The 18861-nt window shown below is 55.0% G+C and overlaps 4 protein-coding genes across 4 annotated transcripts; 1 reads left to right on the forward strand and 3 right to left on the reverse strand.

Annotated features, from left to right (window-relative positions):
* Positions 1-900: 900 nt before the first annotated feature.
* Positions 901-2216, reverse strand: IWZ02DRAFT_133375 (uncharacterized protein). Its single transcript, XM_066761642.1, has one exon. The coding sequence runs from the start codon at positions 2015-2017 to the stop codon at positions 917-919; it is 1101 nt and encodes a 366-aa protein (XP_066626211.1). The 5' UTR covers positions 2018-2216; the 3' UTR covers positions 901-916.
* Positions 2217-2527: 311 nt separating this feature from the next.
* On the reverse strand, positions 2528-5174 carry IWZ02DRAFT_442307 (ubiquitin-conjugating enzyme E2-binding protein). Its single transcript, XM_066766956.1, has 3 exons — positions 4059-5174; positions 3349-3642; positions 2528-3279 (listed from the first exon to the last, which is right to left on the reverse strand). Exons 1-3 carry the CDS (start codon positions 4764-4766, stop codon positions 2959-2961), a joined length of 1323 nt encoding a protein of 440 aa, XP_066626212.1. The 5' UTR covers positions 4767-5174; the 3' UTR covers positions 2528-2958.
* Positions 5175-9415: 4241 nt separating this feature from the next.
* Positions 9416-15940, forward strand: IWZ02DRAFT_133476 (uncharacterized protein). The gene is made up of 2 exons (XM_066761645.1): positions 9416-10069; positions 10121-15940. Exons 1-2 carry the CDS (start codon positions 9554-9556, stop codon positions 15632-15634), a joined length of 6030 nt encoding a protein of 2009 aa, XP_066626213.1. The 5' UTR covers positions 9416-9553; the 3' UTR covers positions 15635-15940.
* Positions 15941-17672: 1732 nt separating this feature from the next.
* On the reverse strand, positions 17673-18529 carry IWZ02DRAFT_133457 (HRDC-like protein). The gene is made up of 2 exons (XM_066761644.1): positions 18026-18529; positions 17673-17900 (listed from the first exon to the last, which is right to left on the reverse strand). Exons 1-2 carry the CDS (start codon positions 18336-18338, stop codon positions 17770-17772), a joined length of 444 nt encoding a protein of 147 aa, XP_066626214.1. The 5' UTR covers positions 18339-18529; the 3' UTR covers positions 17673-17769.
* Between the last annotated feature and the right edge of the window lie 332 nt (positions 18530-18861).

An 18861-nucleotide genomic window follows, 5' to 3' on the forward strand; every position in this document is an offset into this window, starting at 1 on the left:
CTTCAGGGTTTCGACAAGAATCGGAATCCGCAGCACCTGGGATGATCGAGCTCCAGTCGGGAGGACTCTTCCGCGCCAATACTGACCAGAACGAGTAACCGCGATAAAGAGATGGCGTCATGAAGCATTCAAATCGTGGGAGTCGGATCGGAAACATTGCGTTGCCTGCATCGTAGACAGCTTTAGCAGAATCCATCCGCTATTTTTCCAAAGCACATCAGGATTTTTCGAAACGACAAGCACGGAAACATGTTCTGAGATAGACATCGGATTCGCCAGTTGTGAGGGACACGAAAGAATATTGGAAAGACCGCCTTGATGATGAGCTCATCTCTCTATTTTCTACACGCATCAACTCTGAAATCTTCCGTCACGCGTGTGTACACTCCAAATTCAGATGGCCGCCACTTGAATTTCAAAGTTGCCAGCTTGTATAGCATTTCATCGCCCGTCGCCAAGTTCACCCGTTCGCTCTTCAGAAAAAGCACCGTAGTACCGGTCGAAAAGAGAAGGTCGCACCGAGGGATCGATTACCATTTTGGCCTCCGAATACGAGACTTCTGGCCAGCCAACCTTTAACCTGAACCACAGTCGCTACGTTCTCTCGCGAGAGGCTGTCCAATGCCGGCCTGCCGACCTGCTTGCAGGAGGACTGTGCGCAGGCGCGTACGGCGCCGAATCCAAATCTTTCGCGACACCTTCAGCAAATGCATCATGGTCAGTGGGTACGGCCAACAAGCTCATCCATTTGCAAATCAAAGCGTCAATTTTAGTGCCCGTCCAGTCCACGAATTGCCGGTGTATTCTTTCCTTCTCAAGGCACGTGCAAAGAATTCAAAGGTCCAAGGTGGCGCCAGCCACAGCCAAAGGGGCCGAGGGCATTGAAATGGCCTGGAGCAGGGGTGGAGATGAGGAGTCAGTGAGCATCGTATTCCGAAAGTCGAGTTTGGTCGCGTTGGTCGTACTGGTCGTCGTATTGGCCGGATTGGCTATATTGGCCGCATTGTTCGCAGGGGTGACATTGGTGGCATTTTTCATACTCACCTTCGTAGTGGTAGCCTTGGCCGTAGTCGCCATAGTCGTCTTGGTAGTTTTCGACGGAGTAGTGGACCACCTCTTTCGGCATGGATTGCCACGGCGGCGGCGGTGGCGGTGCCTCAGAAGAAAAGCTCAGACTCCTCAGCTTCTCACGAAGCTCTTTATACTCGTACTCCGACGAGCTCGAGAGGGCCGGCGAGGGCGGATGGTCCGAGTCCAACAGACTATCCGCACCCTTAATCGACGGCTTCGGCTCGGCAGCCTGCCGCGACTCAACGCGAGTGCTGTCTTCACTGTCGTTGTAAATACTGTAACTGCCATCACTGGCGCTTTCGTTGACCTCCTGCAAGATGCTGCTGCTGATGCTGCTGGGGCTCGCCATGTCGTCTTCCCGGAAAAGGCCATAGTTCTCCTGGTACGTGGAGAACGTTCCCTCGTGGGCAGCCAGGTGAAACTTCCGGTTCTGCCCCTCCCAGGCGGACTCTTGGTGATCGTTAAAGCAACGGAACGATGGCACCATCTGCTTACTTTGCTCCACTCCAAGCTCAAGCTCGTATGAAGATTCGGCCCTCGGCCACTGGTGAACGGGGGTCTCTTCGACTGCATTTGTGCGGAATTTGGGAGACGACATGGAGCGTGGTCTTCTCGGATTTCTGGGATGCGATCCCAGCAGCTCGACGGATGGGAGATGCTGGCTACACGGCGCGTTGGCTGCTGTTAATGGCAGTCCACGAAGAGGCGGGGAATTCGGGCGAGATAGTACTGGGGAGAGGGTTGGGAAAGCACCGGGCATTTCGAGTTTGAGCTGTGGGTCTAGGACCGGATCTTCAGGAGGCGGCAACATCGCGTCGAGAACGACTTTGGGATGTCGTTCTCGATGACATGGCTCGAGTGTCTTCGATGGCTGCGCCGCAAGTCTTTCTCGGTTATATCCGTGGTTGTGCGAGGCCACAAAATCTTCGCGGGTCATGTTGCTCATGGTGTTGGATGGTCTTCGGCGGGCTTTCTTGCTCCAAAAGGAGCTCAAGTCCAGCGGCAAACACTGACGCCAAATTAGCCAAGCACGTCAATTTGAGCAAGGATTTCTTACAAGTTCAGATGCTGTCGAATCGTCTCACAATGAGTGTTGAGCGCTGGAACGTGTTCAATGTCATCGGGTTTGAACAAGCTTGTTGAAGTAGAGCAGGGGAACGGCCGTCGAAAGTGTGCGCCAAAATGGTGGATTCCGTGGACTATTAAAGAGAGAAGGAACGTCTTGGAAAGTATCCCTACCTGGCGCCTCAATTGCTGGCGGCTGCCTCTAGGTGAAGAAAGCGCACTCGCAACGATAAGAGACGGTGCATTCTGGCAAAGATAGTCCGTCTGGATGAAGTAGTCCTAAAAGTCGATGGAGCAAAGAAGCGCGAAAATTGTTACCCTAGATGGCAAAGCGTTGCAATTTTGGAGCGGCGGCACAAAATTAGCATTAGGTCGAGCATCGTGGAAAACCCAAAATCGATCATGAGTTGGATGACTCAAATTGAGCACTGGACTATCTTGATCCTTTCTTATTCTGCCGAGAGAAAGTCGTCTGGTTGTCTCCAAAGCTCTCCGGGGGATCAGTACTGCAAAGTAGCTGCAACTCTTCCTACGCACCAGACCCTGTGATGTCACACATCTTCAACGTTTGCGAGTGCAACGTCCCATGGTGCTCATCCCTTGATTGAGGCGGCGACAGACGCAAATCCGATAGTCAAGAACGGTGCGGGGCCGGCCTCTGTGCTGGACGAAGGGATGGCCTTAAGTAGTGGTGGTTTGTTTGTTCTCCCTTCCTTTCGTGGTTCCCATGAAACGTTTTAGCCAAAAATGGCATCTGCAGCAGTGGAGACTGCCCAGTATAAGCCCCCCCCTCTTCGTCTCGAAGCGCATGCACAGTATCTCTCACGCCTCATCTTCGGCGAACCTTTCCAGCAACCCAACATTCCACTCGCCCATCTTCTTTGCACTGGCTGGGATCCACGCACCGCTGCTTCTCAATCTTTTTTTCAGTTCGGCGAACACGTGCACAGGCAGTCTCGCCTCTTCAACGCTCAAAGAGAGTCTGTCTAGTGCCTGGCCTTGTTCGTGGTCCGGCTTGAGATGGGGCGCGGGCTTCCACATGACCTTCATTGCGCGTGTCGGGTCGGCCGTGCCATGTCCATCAGATTCCCTTGCATGCGGAACCGAAGAGGAGAAGGAAAGGTCTGGTGTGAAGACCCAGATCTGTTGCCATTTTCTTGATTAGCTCGCCCTTCACTATACGAGGATCCGGGTGGAAAGTTAGAGACGCACTTCGATGGGTTCCAAGCTCTCCCCACCCTCATTGACCTTGCTTGCTTGTGGCTCATCGTCCGCGACGACCGTGGACTTTCTTACCCCTTGATTGTCGATCAAAGATAGGAGTTGTGCGGAGATCCACTTGATTGGGCTGTATGACTGGGGCGAAGGCCTGCCTTTGCGTACGACAGACAGACTCCCTTTCCAGAGGCGAAATCCATTGCTGCGATGGTCAAAGAGGCCGACCTGAGTGTAGCACGAAGAACATAGCAAATGTGATTGCTGATCTAAGGAACTGTGTGTGACAAGCTGGGAAAGTCAGAACAAGGACTTGGCAAGATTTCAAGTCCGGCTTGATGTGACTGATCGATTTCGCTACTATACATCGATGTATCTTGTTTTAATCGCCTCTGCCCTGTAAGTTGCCAGGCAACAGGCTGAAAGCCAAGACAAAGACTGGCGCAGAAAGCGAGAACCACATCATGTGCGTGAGCAATGAGGGTACAAAAAGCCGCTGCCACCTGTCTTGTTCTTCTTGGACAATTGTATCGAAGACCGCGCCATTGAGTCAACCAAGGTTGGGCCAGGCCTCCTTCTTGTTGCCCATCCTTGTTCAAAATCGAAGGGCTCAGAATGAAAAGTGAGGATGCGCATAGGAGCTCTTGTGCCTGTTTCATCCGACAGGTGCCGAAGCAGCTGGGAGTATACGCAAAAAGGGTTCTTACCTTGACACCGATACAATCTTCTTCCGCAAGCAGCAAGTATGCAAGGTCCACGAAGCCTACGCCCTTCTTTGCTATGAGCCTGTTGCTGGCTGCATAGCCTTTCTCGTGTCCTTCATGACTGTGGTCACCATGATTGTGCTCGTGTGGCTTGTGGCAATGCCAAAAGTCCATCATTTCCGCCCAATTCTCGTTTGGCAAGTCAAGCCATGACTTGACGCCGACACGTGTGCTCTCCGCATTACCGCCATTTGCGACCTCGGACCTGGGGTCGCTTTCGTCATGGTTTCGCTCGGGGTTTGCAACGGCCAGCTGTGCCCCACACTTTGCGCACTTGACACTTTCAGCTTTTTCCAGCTGTTGGGCATCCCAGGGCACCACGTTCTCAGCACCCTGCCTCAATCGCAGCAGCCCAGGGCTCTTTTCTTTTAATTGCAGCCGCAGCGTCAGTTCCTTACTCGGCGCCTGAGGCAGCATCAGAGCAGCGGATCCGCCGCCTGCAATTTGCGTTGGGAGGCGAATTGAGGCAGAATGTCCTTCATGGGTGAGTGTCAGCGTCTCGCCGTCGGCAGACAGAACAGCCTTGGTCTCGGAGGTGTGTGCGGTGCGCAGCGACGCGAAGAGCGTGACGGTTCGGATGTGGAGAAGCAATTCGGCATAAAGGTGAAGAATCGAGGACGGCTTTGCGGACGGTGACGGTGGCCGAGTCATTATGCTGGGATGAGATGGATTGGCGGGAAAAGAGCTGGACGTTGGAGTGTCGCGCAAACGTGGTGAGTGCGACACTGACGTCGAGCGGCCATGACTTTAGAATTCTGACTCAGCATCTATGGCAGCCTTCAACCGTCTGTCTCCGAGAATGCACCCAAAAGGCAATTCAAGGCTTTCTGCTCAGGCGCCATGGAGTTGACAGTTCATGACGGAATTCTGTCTCCAGCCCTCACCCTCCATCCTGTGAATCATTTGCACCAAGTCCAATGCTCACCAATTGCTCTACTGCATCCTTCGATCTCCAGCTCGCCTCGTGGCCAGTCACCATGCACCACCTTTTAAAAAGCTGCTCCAATGGCAGCCGACGAGTCTACATTCGACTCCCCGTGGACCGGTACTACGCCGTGCTGAAACGCTGCACAATAAATCAAGACGCGCCGTCTGACGAAAACGCTTGTCATGTACCCTACCTCGACGTCCCGAAGCAGCCAGCCACGCCGAGTCGAGCCCGAGCGATGATGCCACCAGAGCGTTGCCCAGGCAAACTCGGGCCCGCAGACGACATGGGGACAACGCCTGCAGATACTCCAGCCTCCTCATTCTCTATTATTGGCATCTCATCCGTCGCCCCACATATCGCCAATCTCTCTATCTTGCTCCCGCTTTTACAACGACAGCATCCACTTCCAAAAGAGATCAAGGTAGTCATGGCAACCTCGCCAACTCATAGTTCTCTCTTCTCACTATTTCCCTGAGCCAGACCAAGCAGCAGTGACAGCAGCTCTCCCGATGGATGTATGCTTCCAAATCCTAGTCCCTTTCGTCCGTCCATCCATCAGCCCATCTGGCGGGCGCGTGGCCTTTGTGGCCCCCGCGCCTGCGCATCGTCTAGCCGACTGGCCAGCGCGGGAGCGCGGCATATGCCGCCGCCAACGCCGCCTTCATAATTGTCGTTGAGGCAAGGGCCTATGTGTAGGTTTCTGTGTATGTGTGTGTGTGTGTGTGTGAGAACTGTGTCTTCGGGCACAAACTTTGGCTGACTACGGCAAGTCGGATGCGGAGACCAACAGCTCCCACTACCTGTGAAGATACTTGCCTTCCTGATGGACTTGACATGACGTGACCTGCGGCGCTCCTCAACGTGTCGACGCACGCGCGCAGCCACAAGCTGTTTGATGGCCGTGATGGACCTCAGATGCGATGCGAGCAGCAGCCGCACGCGCGCTGGCGCACCGTTGCGCAAGCGAGACACGACCAGAGGAGCTGGACGGCTGTCTGTGGGTGCGCAGATGACGCATGCAAAGTTTTGGTGTGCTAGCGCGGCTTATTCTTTCTTCTTCTGCCTTGGCTGCGCGCTCTTTTTTTTTCTTTTTTTTTTTCCCCCTGTCCATGGCCCGGGTGGTGGCTTGCTTGCTTCGTCGGTCAACGGGGTCCAGGCGGGCGATGCAGGCCTTGCTTTGCCTGACTGCATGAACCTGAGCCGACAATCACCAACCGAAGGAAAAAGCTAGCGTAGCGACGAATCCCGCGCGGCGGGCCGGGTCGTCCGGGGCCCGACCTGGTTGCAGCATCTGCAGGCCGGCCGTCGGCGACTGCATGATTGTATTGTTGTATGATGTTGTTCATGCCCCACCGTGTCACATCGGGCTCTGAACGTGGTCGACAACAGACGTTGCCATGCGGCGCGTGGACAGGCTTGGACGGGCGTGTGCTCACACACGGACGCGACAAGGCAGGTGGCCAGCGCGGGAGCGGGCTCGGCGAGGATGAGCGGCAGGGGTGGGCTGTGAAGCAGGGGTTGGAGCGAAGGAGGGTGAAGGAAAGGTAGGGATGGGGGAAGGCCACTCAGGATGACGGCTGCCGACGGCGCGGATCAAACAAAAAAACACCAACAACAACCTGATCAGCAGGAGGAGCCGTATCAAGCATGCAGTCAGCATCGGAGCGGAGAGACGACCTTGAACGAATGGTAAAGAGGGAGGGCGTTGCAACTTGCAGCGAGGGGACGGGCCGTGCAGGTTGATAGGAGGAGCTCGGGCACGCGGGGACGGGGCAGGGACCCGGACAGCGGCTGCGTTGCGCTGGGTGATGTCAGTGGGTTGCCGGCTCTGCTTCCGTCATGGCGGCCGGGGTAGCGGAAGAGAGCCAATCAGGGATGAGGGGTGAGAAGACGGGGGTGGTTTTGCAGGGGTCATGTCCACGGTGGCGACATGCGGCTGGCCGTGGTGGAATCTTCTGCTTTGAGCATTGGAATCGAAAAGCGTGAGACGCGAGAGCGCGGGTTTCAACAGCGTGGGCATGCTTTGTGACGGCGGCACACCTGGAGCATGGCTGCGGCGCAGGAGCGAGCGGCAACGGAGCTGATGGAAGTGTGCAAGGAATCCAGGCGCGGGTTTGGGCGACGAGACTAGAGCGGCAGAATTGGCTCATGCTGTGCTTCGAGGGGAGACGTGAGGTTGGAATCTTCGCCATTCACTGTGGTTGATGTCAAGTACAGATACTCCTGTGGCTGCTGTCCAGTAGTACACTGACTGCTGATCGTGTACGTAAGACGGGCCACTCCACATGTGTCAATGTGAAACATGGCCGAAGCTGATGGGGGGAGAAGACGGCCAAGCTCAAGTTGTTCGACTGCAGTGACTTGCAAGTTCCGTTAAGCTCAGGCACGGACGCGTCACAAACCCTCAGTAAAGCATTGGATGCGAGGTCTTGACCATGATACATAAGATGGTCGTACCAAGATTCGAATCTGGACGGTAGGGTGCCAGGTTTGTACCCGTTGGCCTGGTAGCTATTTGCAACGTTCACCTATCTGAGCCTCAGTGCCAACTCAGAGCGAGGAGGCTGAGCATCCGACTTGACGGGGTGGAGGGTTAGCGCTCGCGGCTGATCGTAACTTTGAGCTGATACCTACAGCAGATCAGAGTCTAACGGGCCGCGAAGGACGCCTGGCCGTTATCAGCTGTATGACCGTGTTTGTGGCGTTCTTGAGTCGCAAAAGCACATCCCCAAGCTCTCGCTAGCAATTCGGGGCTGTTGACGACAGTGACAGAAGCAATTGGTTGGGGATAACGCTTTCAACCTCGAGACATTGATGGCGTGATTGGCTTTTGTCTCGTGCTGAAGGATGACTGACGGTGGTTGCTTTTCCAAGGCAAGTGGAAGGATCTTGGACGAGCCAAAAATTTATTTTGGCGTGCAAAATTTCCAACAGTCGCAGATGAGGGGGAAATTCTGGGCGGAATTGAGAGACCTATTGGCAGAAACATAGCTAGCCCACGGGTCAGTTGACATGGAATCGCCTTGCACCCAAGTTCTTTTTCATTATGGGAGCAGAGCCAATCAGCGACGAGGTAGCCGGTACTCGAAGTCCCAGATGACTGACAGAGCATTAATGCTTCAAAGCAGCCGAGCAAGACGATGACTGGGATCGATATGATTGAGGGATCGCGATGACCATGGTCAAAAGCCCATGTGCGCAGGCGGACAAGCAGACGACTCTAGTCGACAGATGGGTGGTGTGATGAGCTCCTAGCTCGCCAGGGTCCTTTGGCTGACAGCGACAAGCGAAGAGGATGTGGGACCTGCTTCCTTGGCTGCCCGGCAAAGAGTCAAAGTCGGAGAGCGAAAAGTAAGAAGAAGAAGAAGAAGAAGGGAAAAAAAAAAAAAAAAAAGGTATCGAGACACGGCGAACAAGGGCTGAAGAAGGCCGTCTCACGAGCTGGAGCAGAACAGCCGTTTGCCCGCTGCATCACAGTACAGGCCGGGACGGACCGCGCAGCGACCCTTGGGCAAGGCAGCGTGTTTGCCAAAAAGTATCCGTCGGCCTTGGACGTGAGCGGCGGCAGGGGGGCCAAGATGCTGGAGTCGGAAGTGTTGCGCTGATTGGAGCGGCGGCAGAGGCTGAATGGTGAGAGACAGACAGACTGGAGGTACATAGGTGGTTTGAAGACGTGACGGCCTCTTGAAGATCTGCCATGGTCGACAATCATGGCGCCAGATCGGCCGCCTGGCCCTTGGGACGAGCGCGCACGGCGATCCGGCGAGTGTAGTAGATGGCGAGGTGGTGGATGAGCACCCAGGAGGAGAGTGTACGAGGTCTTCGCAGCCAGCAATGCATGTAGGCACAGCAGCAAGAATGGAGGATACCTTACGATACGACTCGCTTTGTACACGTCTGGATGCAAAGTCAGGTCTGGCTTCCTTTGTTTTAGTGGCCTGGCTGGTCAGTCATGTGGTCGAGGCCCGGAGCAACTGGACGCGCTAGCTGGTAGCTACCTACTACCTCTGGCTCTGCTGTTTTGGCGTAGAGCGAGCGGCAGCCCCGCGACTCAGAAATTCAACTCCATATTACAACCTCCAGTCTTCGCTCCGCTCTACCATTCCCCCCCTCCCCCCAGTACCTCCTCGTCCCTGTGCGACCCAGCCTTCGTCCTGGCCATGCTGCCTGCCGCTTGATCGCACTCTCTCGCTTCTCGCTCGCTCATCTCCTCCGCGACTTCGGCTCCTGACGGCGACATTGACGACGACGACAACGACGACGACGACGACGACGCAACCTCACCTGCCTGCCACTCGAGTCCCGGGCTCCCGCCTGGTCCACCCACGAGTCCACACCTCAGCCCATCGCGATTCGGTCATGATGGTCCATCTCTCTACTGCTGCATAATCACCGACTTTGCCTGCCTTCCCCCCGGCACGGCCTGGGGAGACGGCTAGAGGGGAACGGCCTCCGCTCGCTGCCAGCCTCGACTTCGCCCATTCGCCCTCCCTGCAACCTTTTCGTCATGGAAACCCCCCAGAAACCCTCGTTGGCTCCTCCTGCAGTCACAGCTCTCAAGCTGGAGGCCGGCGCGCCTCATCGTTCGGTTCCCATGCAGCGGACCCTGAGCCAGAGCAACCGCCACGAGATGGAACAACTTAGAGAGGCTGCAGAGCAGACCCTGAATGTGTTGGTGGATCTGAATTTGGACGGCACCATTCGCTCCGTCAGTCCTTCGTGGAAAGATGTTGTGGGCACAGAGCCAGAGACGGTAGTTGGGAAACCCATTGAAGACCTGCTCATTGGGAACAAAAGCGCCTTTGCCGATGCTGTCGAAAAGATGCAAAGCAACGACTCTAGGAGCCGACTCATTCGCTTTTCCATAGCCATGGGCCCGGCTTCCAAAATGCGAAAGAACGAGACATCGGACGACCAAGACGAGTCTGCCGTTGAACAGCCCGAGACGCCCGAGCCCTTTGCTTTGAACCTCGAGGCGCAGGGAATCATGTCGTACAACCCCGTGTCGGGCGAGGACGGCCATGTAAGTAGAGTCCGTCGCATCGCACGCTCGGATTCCTGGCTAATTGTACAGACAATTTGGATGATGAGGCCTTCAGTCATCCGAGAAGTCACCATCGATCTCCCAGAGATTCTGGTCAACTCTCTTGGGGTCGGTGCCGAAGTCTTAGCTCGTTACTTGACCGAACTTGCAGAAGCGGGCGCAGATGATCCAGCATCTCATCCACCCCCTCCACAAGTACTGTGTCGAATCTGCGAGCGTAACATCGCGCCATGGTGGTTCGAGAAGCACACCGAGCTTTGCTTACAGGAACACAAGGCCGAGATGGAAGTGCAAATGGCCCAAGAGAATCTGACAGAGCATCGTAACGCAATCGTCAAGGTCTTAGATGCACTGGAAGCGGGTTCGCAGCGCGCCACTCGTGCGACTTCAGCTGGAGATTTGAGCCTAAGCCCACAACCCATCCAACCCCCCGCCGAGTACAAGGGACTCCCAATCTCTCCCACCTCGACACCTTCATCTGGACTCTCCTCTGGCAGAGCCTCGCCTGCTTCACCTCCTTCAAGCTCGCGGGAACGCACAGCGATTGGCCACCGCCGGGGACGATCTTTTGCTGTGCGCCGTCCCATTTCACGAATTGTCGAGCTCGTGCTCGACCTGTGCGACACGGCCTCGGAAATCAACACGCCAGCGATCAAAGAGACTCGCACCCAGTTTCCAACAGAGCTTAGGACTCAGTCACCTCAATCCGAAAATCGCATTTCGCAAGTCCTCCAATGGCAATCTCCAAGTCTAGGATCGAACGACGGCGAGCAAGGACTGCTAGCCCTCTGTGACGACACTGCCAAGTTTTGCAAAGCCAAAGTTGAAGCCATTTTCCGTTATCGTCACATCCTCGAGTACTCTGAGCGCATTCGAATCGAGTTCGAAGATCTTGTGCAAGAGTGCATAGAGGAGGCACTTGAGAAAGCCGGGCGCTATGCCCGCGGCGAGCTGTCTGATTCATCTTCAGATACTGCAAGCCAGATAGAGCCCGAGGAGGTTCCAACTGACGCTGATGCGCCGGAGCTCCAACACGAAGAAGGCCTTTTCCCGTGTTCTCTTCCGGATCATCCGTCGAGTATGAGCCAAGCCCTGCGAAGTACCTCCGAGCTGTCGTTATCATCCCGCTTCGACAGACGGCCCTCGTCAGCTGCTGCGTCTACAAGGTCTAGCAGTCCACGTGGAAGCCAAACGCCAAGGTCACATGCCGGCACCATGAGCGTCAAGTCTCAGAGCAAGCGCACCTCGATGCATTTCGAAAGCGATGCAGGCGCTGAGAGTGACACGAGCGTGAGGTCCTCCGTCATGTCAGGGCATAGGCGGGCAGATTCCCCAAGCTCAGAGGCTGGACTCAGCAGAGTAGCAAGTTCTCGCGAGCGCAAGCGCAAAAGTCTAATTCTTCCGAGCGTCATGTCCAGCCGCCAACAATCACCGGCCAGGGGTGGCCTACAGCAGCCTTCGTCACCACTGAGAATGACCAGGAGTCGCATGTCGACAGGCACAGAGGCGATGCAGTCTCCCATAACCTCTCCCGTGCTCTCGACGAGCGAAATCTCATCTCCAGCCCTTCTTGCTCAACACCATCCACAACATCATCGACGCCAATCATCTACTGCCGGGTCCGACGTAGCAAGACCTCCTGTGTCTCCTCGATTGATTCCCAGCAGCAACCCTCAGCCGAGAGCCCAGCCTCCGTCGATAAAGGACTTCGAAATCATCAAACCCATCAGCAAAGGCGCCTTCGGCAGTGTCTACTTATCGAAGAAGAAGTCCACTGGTGATTACTTTGCAATCAAGGTTTTGAAAAAGGCAGACATGGTTGCCAAGAACCAAGTCACTAATGTCAAGGCTGAGCGAGCAATCATGATGTGGCAAGGCGAGAGTGATTTCGTTGCCAAACTTTACTGGACTTTCTCAAGCAAGGATTATCTTTACCTCGTTATGGAGTACCTTAATGGCGGCGATTGCGCGTCCCTCATCAAGGTCCTTGGCGCCCTGCCCGAAGATTGGGCAAAGAAATATCTCGCAGAGGTTGTGCTTGGAGTTGAGCATCTCCACAGTCGTGGCATTGTGCATCGAGATCTCAAGCCCGACAACCTACTCATCGACCAAAAGGGCCATCTCAAGCTGACTGATTTTGGATTGTCCCGCATGGGCTTGATTGGCAGACAAAAAAGAGCGCTGAACAGTAAACCAGAAGAACAGGCGCCAGATCTCCTCAAAACCGGTCCTTTCCACCGAGCCCTTTCTGTCACTTCTTCGCGATCTGCATCTTTCGACATGCAAGGCTCGCAGCCTTCGCCTTCCAACACGCCCGCGTTGACACCTGCTCTGGCGGGAGAACTCCATCAACCCTCCTACTTCAGCCTTTCTCGAGAGCCCAATCGTGAGCCGTCTAGGCGAACGTCGGGTAACCGCAGCGACAGTACAGAGAGCGAAGCATTCCAGAACATGTTCCGTAGGTTTTCAATTGCTGATGAACTACTTCTTCCCGGAAACCCCAAACGCTCACCTATAGAAGAGGAGGACATTAGCGAAGGAGACGGCGTTTCTCCAGATCCCTACGCACTCCACCCTACCGTTAGCCATTCTAGCGTTGCGATGCACACAGGAACCCCGCCGTCGACGTCTACCATGCTTCCCCCTCCCATGGCCTTGTTCGATCCGGAAGATAGCAATCGCAGATTCGTCGGCACTCCTGATTACCTCGCGCCGGAAACGATCAACGGAAGCGGGCAAGATGAGGTGAGTGACTGGTGGTCGCTTGGCTGCATCCTGTTCGAGTGTCTGTACGGCTACCCTCCATTCCACGCCGAAACTCCCGACCAGGTCTTTCAAAACATCCTCGAGCGCAGAATCGACTGGCCACCCGAAGATGAGTACGAAGTGTCCGAAGAGGCAAAGGACCTGATGAACCGTCTCATGTGCACTGATCCCAGCAAGCGGCTTGGTGCAAACATGGACGACAAGTACGCAAGCGGCGGAGAAGAGATACGCAGTCACCCATGGTTTGCTGACGTCAATTGGGAAACGCTGCGAGACGACGAGGCTTCGTTTGTGCCTGCATCAGAAAATCCTGAAGACACAGAGTACTTCGACGCGAGAGGCGCGACCATGCAAAACTTTGCGGCCGAATTTGAAGATCAGACTTCATCTCCCGCAGGAACTCCTGGAGCCGATTATCCTGAGCGACCTCACGATGCTTTGTCTCGCGTGAGGTCACAAGTTCAGGTCACTTCGGCGAAGCGAAGCCTGATGCCTCTTCACATTCCTCCTCACGTCCGTGAAGGCAGGAGTAGGAGACTGAGCGAGCCCATGGGAACCGACGATTTCGGAGCATTTGCGTTCAAGAACCTGCCGGTACTAGAGAAGGCAAACAAGGATGTCATCCAAAAGCTTCGTGCTGAAGCTATGCAAGCGCAGACGAAGCCGCCCTCGACCGTTACTTCTCCTTCAGTAAGCTCACCAACGCCATCGCTGGACTCTAGTCCAATGGCTCAAGTGCCAGGTCTCAAGAGGACTCAATCGACTGCCGGCAAAGGTGGAAGGCCAGGATCTCCTGCTGTCAGCCAGGTCAGTTCCTCGCCGAGCAGAGCATCTCAACCTTCATCACCGCTTCTCGTCTCGTTTAGCACTGGTCAGCATCACGAAAGACGAAAGACATCTAGCGGCGCTTCATCTCTCTCGCTCCAACCAACAAACACCAGTGGGTCATTGCAACCGGGCAGTTTTTTCGACACACCCAAAATGTCCCAAAACCTCAAGCTTACGGGGCCATGTCCGGTCAAACCTGCCAAAACATCGGGAGGTTCAGTGGGCTCAATGCCGCAGGAAACCAAATCCGCGGGCGCAGTACCGCGTCAACATGGCGGATCTGTGTCGTCGCCTCGGGCACGTTCGCACACAATTGGATCTCAAGAGGAGAATGCGGAAGTCGCGCCCATTCAACATACCCAGCACAAGCGCAGGAGCCAAGTCTTTGACATATCACCATCATCGTCCGACACCGAGGAATCCAGACAAAAGGCGCTGCTCCGCGTGCACAGACGTCGACAGAGCACACGTAGACTTTCGCACATCGCAGCAGACGGACCATTTTTCAGGCCTCTAGATATCCTTGTCGTCGAAGACCACCCGGTATCACGGTTGGTCATGGAGAAGCTACTCGAGAAGCTGCGTTGCCGAACAATAACAGTCCAGACTGGTCCCGAGGCAATGCGCTACGCGATGAGCGAAGTCAAATTTGACATCATTATGATGGAATATCGCCTGCCACAAATCAACGGTGCAGACGTTGCTCGAATGATTCGAGAGACGCGCAATCCAAACAGCCACACTCCCATCGTGGCCGTCACTGGATATCTGAAAGAACTGCAAGCTCCACACCACTTTGATGCTCTGATTGAGAAACCACCAACCATTGCAAAGCTCACCGAGGTCATCGGGCGCCTATGTCAATGGAAACCTCCGCCGCCAAATTGGACCCCGGCAATGCTGCCTGCATTCCCAACTTCGAGTCTCCGGCAGGAGTCGTCACGCTTGGATGACAGCCCAACATCCAACTCGTCTGGCTTTGCCCCGGTTCCTTCGGGGAGCTATCGTGGTTCTAGCCGAGAAGACTCCATCAGCTCCAGTATATTTGGCGACAATGAGAACCGCGATGACGTGCCTGTTGTAATCTCGCGCCAACCCACCGACGAATGGAGAGATCGCGACATTGCGCGCGCTTTTGGTGGCCTCGGAATCTCAGACGAGCAAGCTGTCGAAACAAAGAACTTCATTCGGCCTCTTCCAGACGTTGCCCCTCTTCGGTTGGAAGCCTCAGCTCCAGCAGCACTGGAGCACCCGTCACCAGTCCCAAGGAAGCAGCGATCCTCGGAGCAAATCAACGCAAAACGGCGCTCATTAGAAAATCAAAAGCACGAGTCTGCCGAGTCTGGAGACGACGAGGACGAGGAACTTGGTAGCAACCAGGCAACTCGGGCCAAGAGCCCAAGCGCAAAATGTGGGCGAGCTCGCGGCTCCTCCAAACTCGGCGTGGAAATGATGCGCACAAATAGTCATGGCAGTGTGGTCTCGGTTGAAGACATTGCAGCCGTGGGGGCTGTTGCAGACACCATGTCTAGTCCGCCGCCGGCGATAACAGAAGAGCAGATGCCCTGCACCGCGTCCAAGCCACCAACTTCGCAACCATCAGGGATGGCGGATCGCATGACTTCCGACCCCAATAAGATGCAAGCGCCGGCCGGATCACCCACTAGCGCCCCTCGTTTTGGTAATGACCGGCCTGACAAAGACAAGCGCCTTGACGACACCCACCTCAAATCTCGAAAATCGCCAACCAACATTTCAATCACACCGCCCGAGATGCTTCCTCGCATGCCCGGAGACACTGTTAAAGAGATTGAAATGGATCAAGAGCAGGACATTGACGCCGAAGCCACACCAAAAGCTAGTCACTCAACGGAGCTGGGCGTCGATCCGGATCCTACCCCTAAGGCGTCCGGGACGAGCAGTCCTTCGAGAAGCTGTAGGGAGCCATGATTGGGCCATTGGGGCGTTGGATTGTGAATTTTTGGCGGGAGCATCAAGATTGGCAGCAGCGTAGGAGAGAAGCGAGTCGGTTGTACCACCACCTCCCCTCGACAACGACTCCAGCATTGCGGTCGAGGTCAATGCTTGCCCTCGTCCTGTTTTTCTCGCCCTTGAAACAACCAAGATTCAAATATCGAAAAACCGGGAAAAAAGGAGAAAAAACGAAATCCCTATCTTTCAATCTTTCTCTTTTGTCGTCATTGAAACTGATGTTTCTTGGAGCTGTTGCGGCGAATGGTTGATCGGTGGGTTGGATTGCTGCTTTGGATGAATGAATGCTTGCTTGCTCGCTTCGATGCGCAGCACAAAAAGATTGGAACGACAACCTCTTTCCCCCTAACCGCCTGCGATTGTTCTCTTGTTTTCCTCGCTGTCAAAAACTGAAACCACCTACCTAGACTGTCACATCCGGTCGTTCCTCTCGTTCTTCCTGTCAGATTGTTGACACCAAAATTTGGCACTCTCACAGCCCATTTTCCTTTGTCACCAACCACACTTCTCTCTCCTCTGTTCGATGCCCAGGCGACTGCACATGTGCACGGCACGGCGTGGCTTTCTTGATGGGCATTTTACGCTCGAGCCTTGATCAGCTTGAGATGGCGGGATCCCGTTCCAAACCTACCTATTTCCTTCTCAGCTTTTCCTTCCGCGCCGATCAGTCGATCCTGCGCCTTGTCCACTCTTCCTCTTCTTTTCTCCCTCCCATCTTTTGTTCAAACCTTGTTGAGCGGTAAAGCGTGGTGTTGGTGGGTTGTTTTTTTGTTTTGTTCTCTTGTATCTTTGTGTTTGAGTTGTTTTTCTTTTCAAACTTCCCCTCTTCCACTCTTCCTTTTCCTGTCCGTCGTCGACGTGTCCTCTGTCTCTTTGTACCGAGTACGTACCTAAGGAAGTAGGTAAGTAGGCAAACAAGTCGGTGTGCCACAGCGGCTGTAGCTAGTTATCTGGCCTCTGAGCTGAAACTATGGCTGATGATGAGTTGGAATGAGTGAGTGGAATCGTCGCACAGTGTTGCTGCTGGCGAAACCTTGGTTCGTTTGTGCAGAGTTTAATTGGACTGGAATGACTACTTTGAGTACCGGAGTCACGTCATTGGCTGTTGAAAGGAAGCTCTCAGAAGATGTTTTTGCCTATCGTCCTTCCACCTTTGTAAGCTCTCGATGCATATATATCAGTGGCCCAGTGTTTTTTGATTAACGGAGAGCCAAAGTACATGGATCACGGCGCCTGTGCATGTATGTGTATTTGAGAATCGAAGTGGACGTGCGGGAGCATGAGCGCAGACGAGCAGGCAAGCAAGCGTGTTAGATTCACCATCTTATTGGATCATCAAGACTCATCTGAAACTCGAAAATGCACATACAGCTTTTTGGCAACGAGGCAAATGCAAGAGCCCAGCAAACGTCCAAGCGCTGGCAATCGTCTGAGGTGGAAATTCAAAAAATGCGTATTGAACTTTTTGTCAAAAGAGGAAAGGGCATAGCAGAAGGAACCCAAGCGCATGCAACCAGTCGTGCGGCTCCTGTCCGTGATAAATGTCGAGATGCCCGAGGACGCTGAAGCCAATGTTCGTGCGGCAACCACCATCGCTTTCGCCTGCCCTCCCAACGCAACCATCCAACGCAGCCCCCTGCATGTTGTGTAGTGGCCTTTGCTCAAAATACATATTCGAGGGGTCCATGTCGCTTCTCGTCCAGGTTTGCGCTCCTGGCGGCGTGGCTGTGCAGCGTTGGTGCAACGCTGAATGGCGCATCTTATGCGGCTGTGCTTGCCTCTCTGCTAAAGAACACCCCTGGATGAACCGTGTAGAGCAAGTCGATCCGGGTCCTTGCTGACGGCCGGCCGGCCATGTGTATTTGTGGTGGGTTTGGGTTGCTATCTCGTTGACTCGCATTTTTCGCCGTCATGTTTCCTCGCTCGCTATGTCATTTCTTCGTCACCGCACATGTCGTGTTGGTCCCCGGAGATTCCTTTATTTTTCCGCAATGTTTCCAAGTTTGGAGTGGTTGTAGTCGTGGCCGTGATCATGTGTTTCTTTTTATAGAAAGAGACGGTGTGGGTAAGCAGCCAGACGGCTGGGCCGGCGCTCACTCGCTGTTCATGGCCCGCACACGGTTGATTTCGAGGAGCAGCTGCTGGAGGTCGTCGTCGGAAATCTTGTCGACCAGCGAGGGGATCAGCGTCTTTGCCTCTTCGGCGTTGTCGCAGCAGAGGGAGCCTGTAGGCAAGCAGTCAGCTTCGACTCGTAACGCAACAAAAGCGGCAGGTCGAGTCGCGCGGCGATGCAAATTGCGGGCGAACACGTATCACGGCGGCGGCGGCGGTGGGGGAAGGGACGCGTACCGAGCTGGCTCCTCTCAAAGCCGGCCAGGTCGTTACGGGTGCGCAGCAGATTGTCGATACTATCACAATCGTCGCGGTCCTTGAAGCGGCTGAAGACGTCGAGGTAGGCGCGCATCTTGGTCAGGGTCTCGGTCTCGTTGAGCGCGATCTTGTGCTTCTTGCGGTGCTCGACGATGGCATCAATGATGAGGCGGGCCTCGGACAGGGTAAGGGTGGTAACATTCTGGAACTCGCCCAGCTTGAGTTCTTGGCCGGCCTCTTCGTCGCCGGCACCCTCGCCCTTGGGACGGCGGCGGCGCTGGGTGAAGCCCATGGTCGCAGTGGAGGGAAGGTGTTGATGAAGTTGGATTAAGGTGGGCAAGGCGGTCGAGACGTTTGCGGGCTTGCGGCTCTGTGTGAAGCTTTGGGTTCGCCGGCGGCGCCTGTGCCGCGGCCGAGCAAGCGACAGGGCACCTCAGCCAGGCAAAGATGAAGTCGTGGCCGACCGGGGGTCGCATCATGACGGCAGGGCACATGTGCGCAACACCACCAAACACAATCCAGAGAAGCATTCGAGAATTCTGGTTGGCGGCGACATTGCCCTGGCCATGGGCCCCTGAGAGCGCGAGAAGCACGGAGCGGTAACCAGGCAATCTTAATTACAGCGTACAGCAAGACGGTCGACACGCGAGAGCTGCAGCGGGCGGCGGGCGGGCAATGCAGCAGACAGATAATTACATGGTTAGATGCATCTATGTAGGCTCATGGATCAACAACGCAATCTACTCTCCGTATACCCTACCCGCAGTGACCTTACAGCAGGCCCTCCACCCCATCCTCCTCTTTCTGTCCCTGTC

This window comes from Phyllosticta citriasiana, assembly GCF_038021145.1.
Source record: "Phyllosticta citriasiana strain CBS 120426 chromosome Unknown IWZ02scaffold_2, whole genome shotgun sequence".
In the NCBI taxonomy this organism is placed as follows: domain Eukaryota; kingdom Fungi; phylum Ascomycota; class Dothideomycetes; order Botryosphaeriales; family Phyllostictaceae; genus Phyllosticta; species Phyllosticta citriasiana.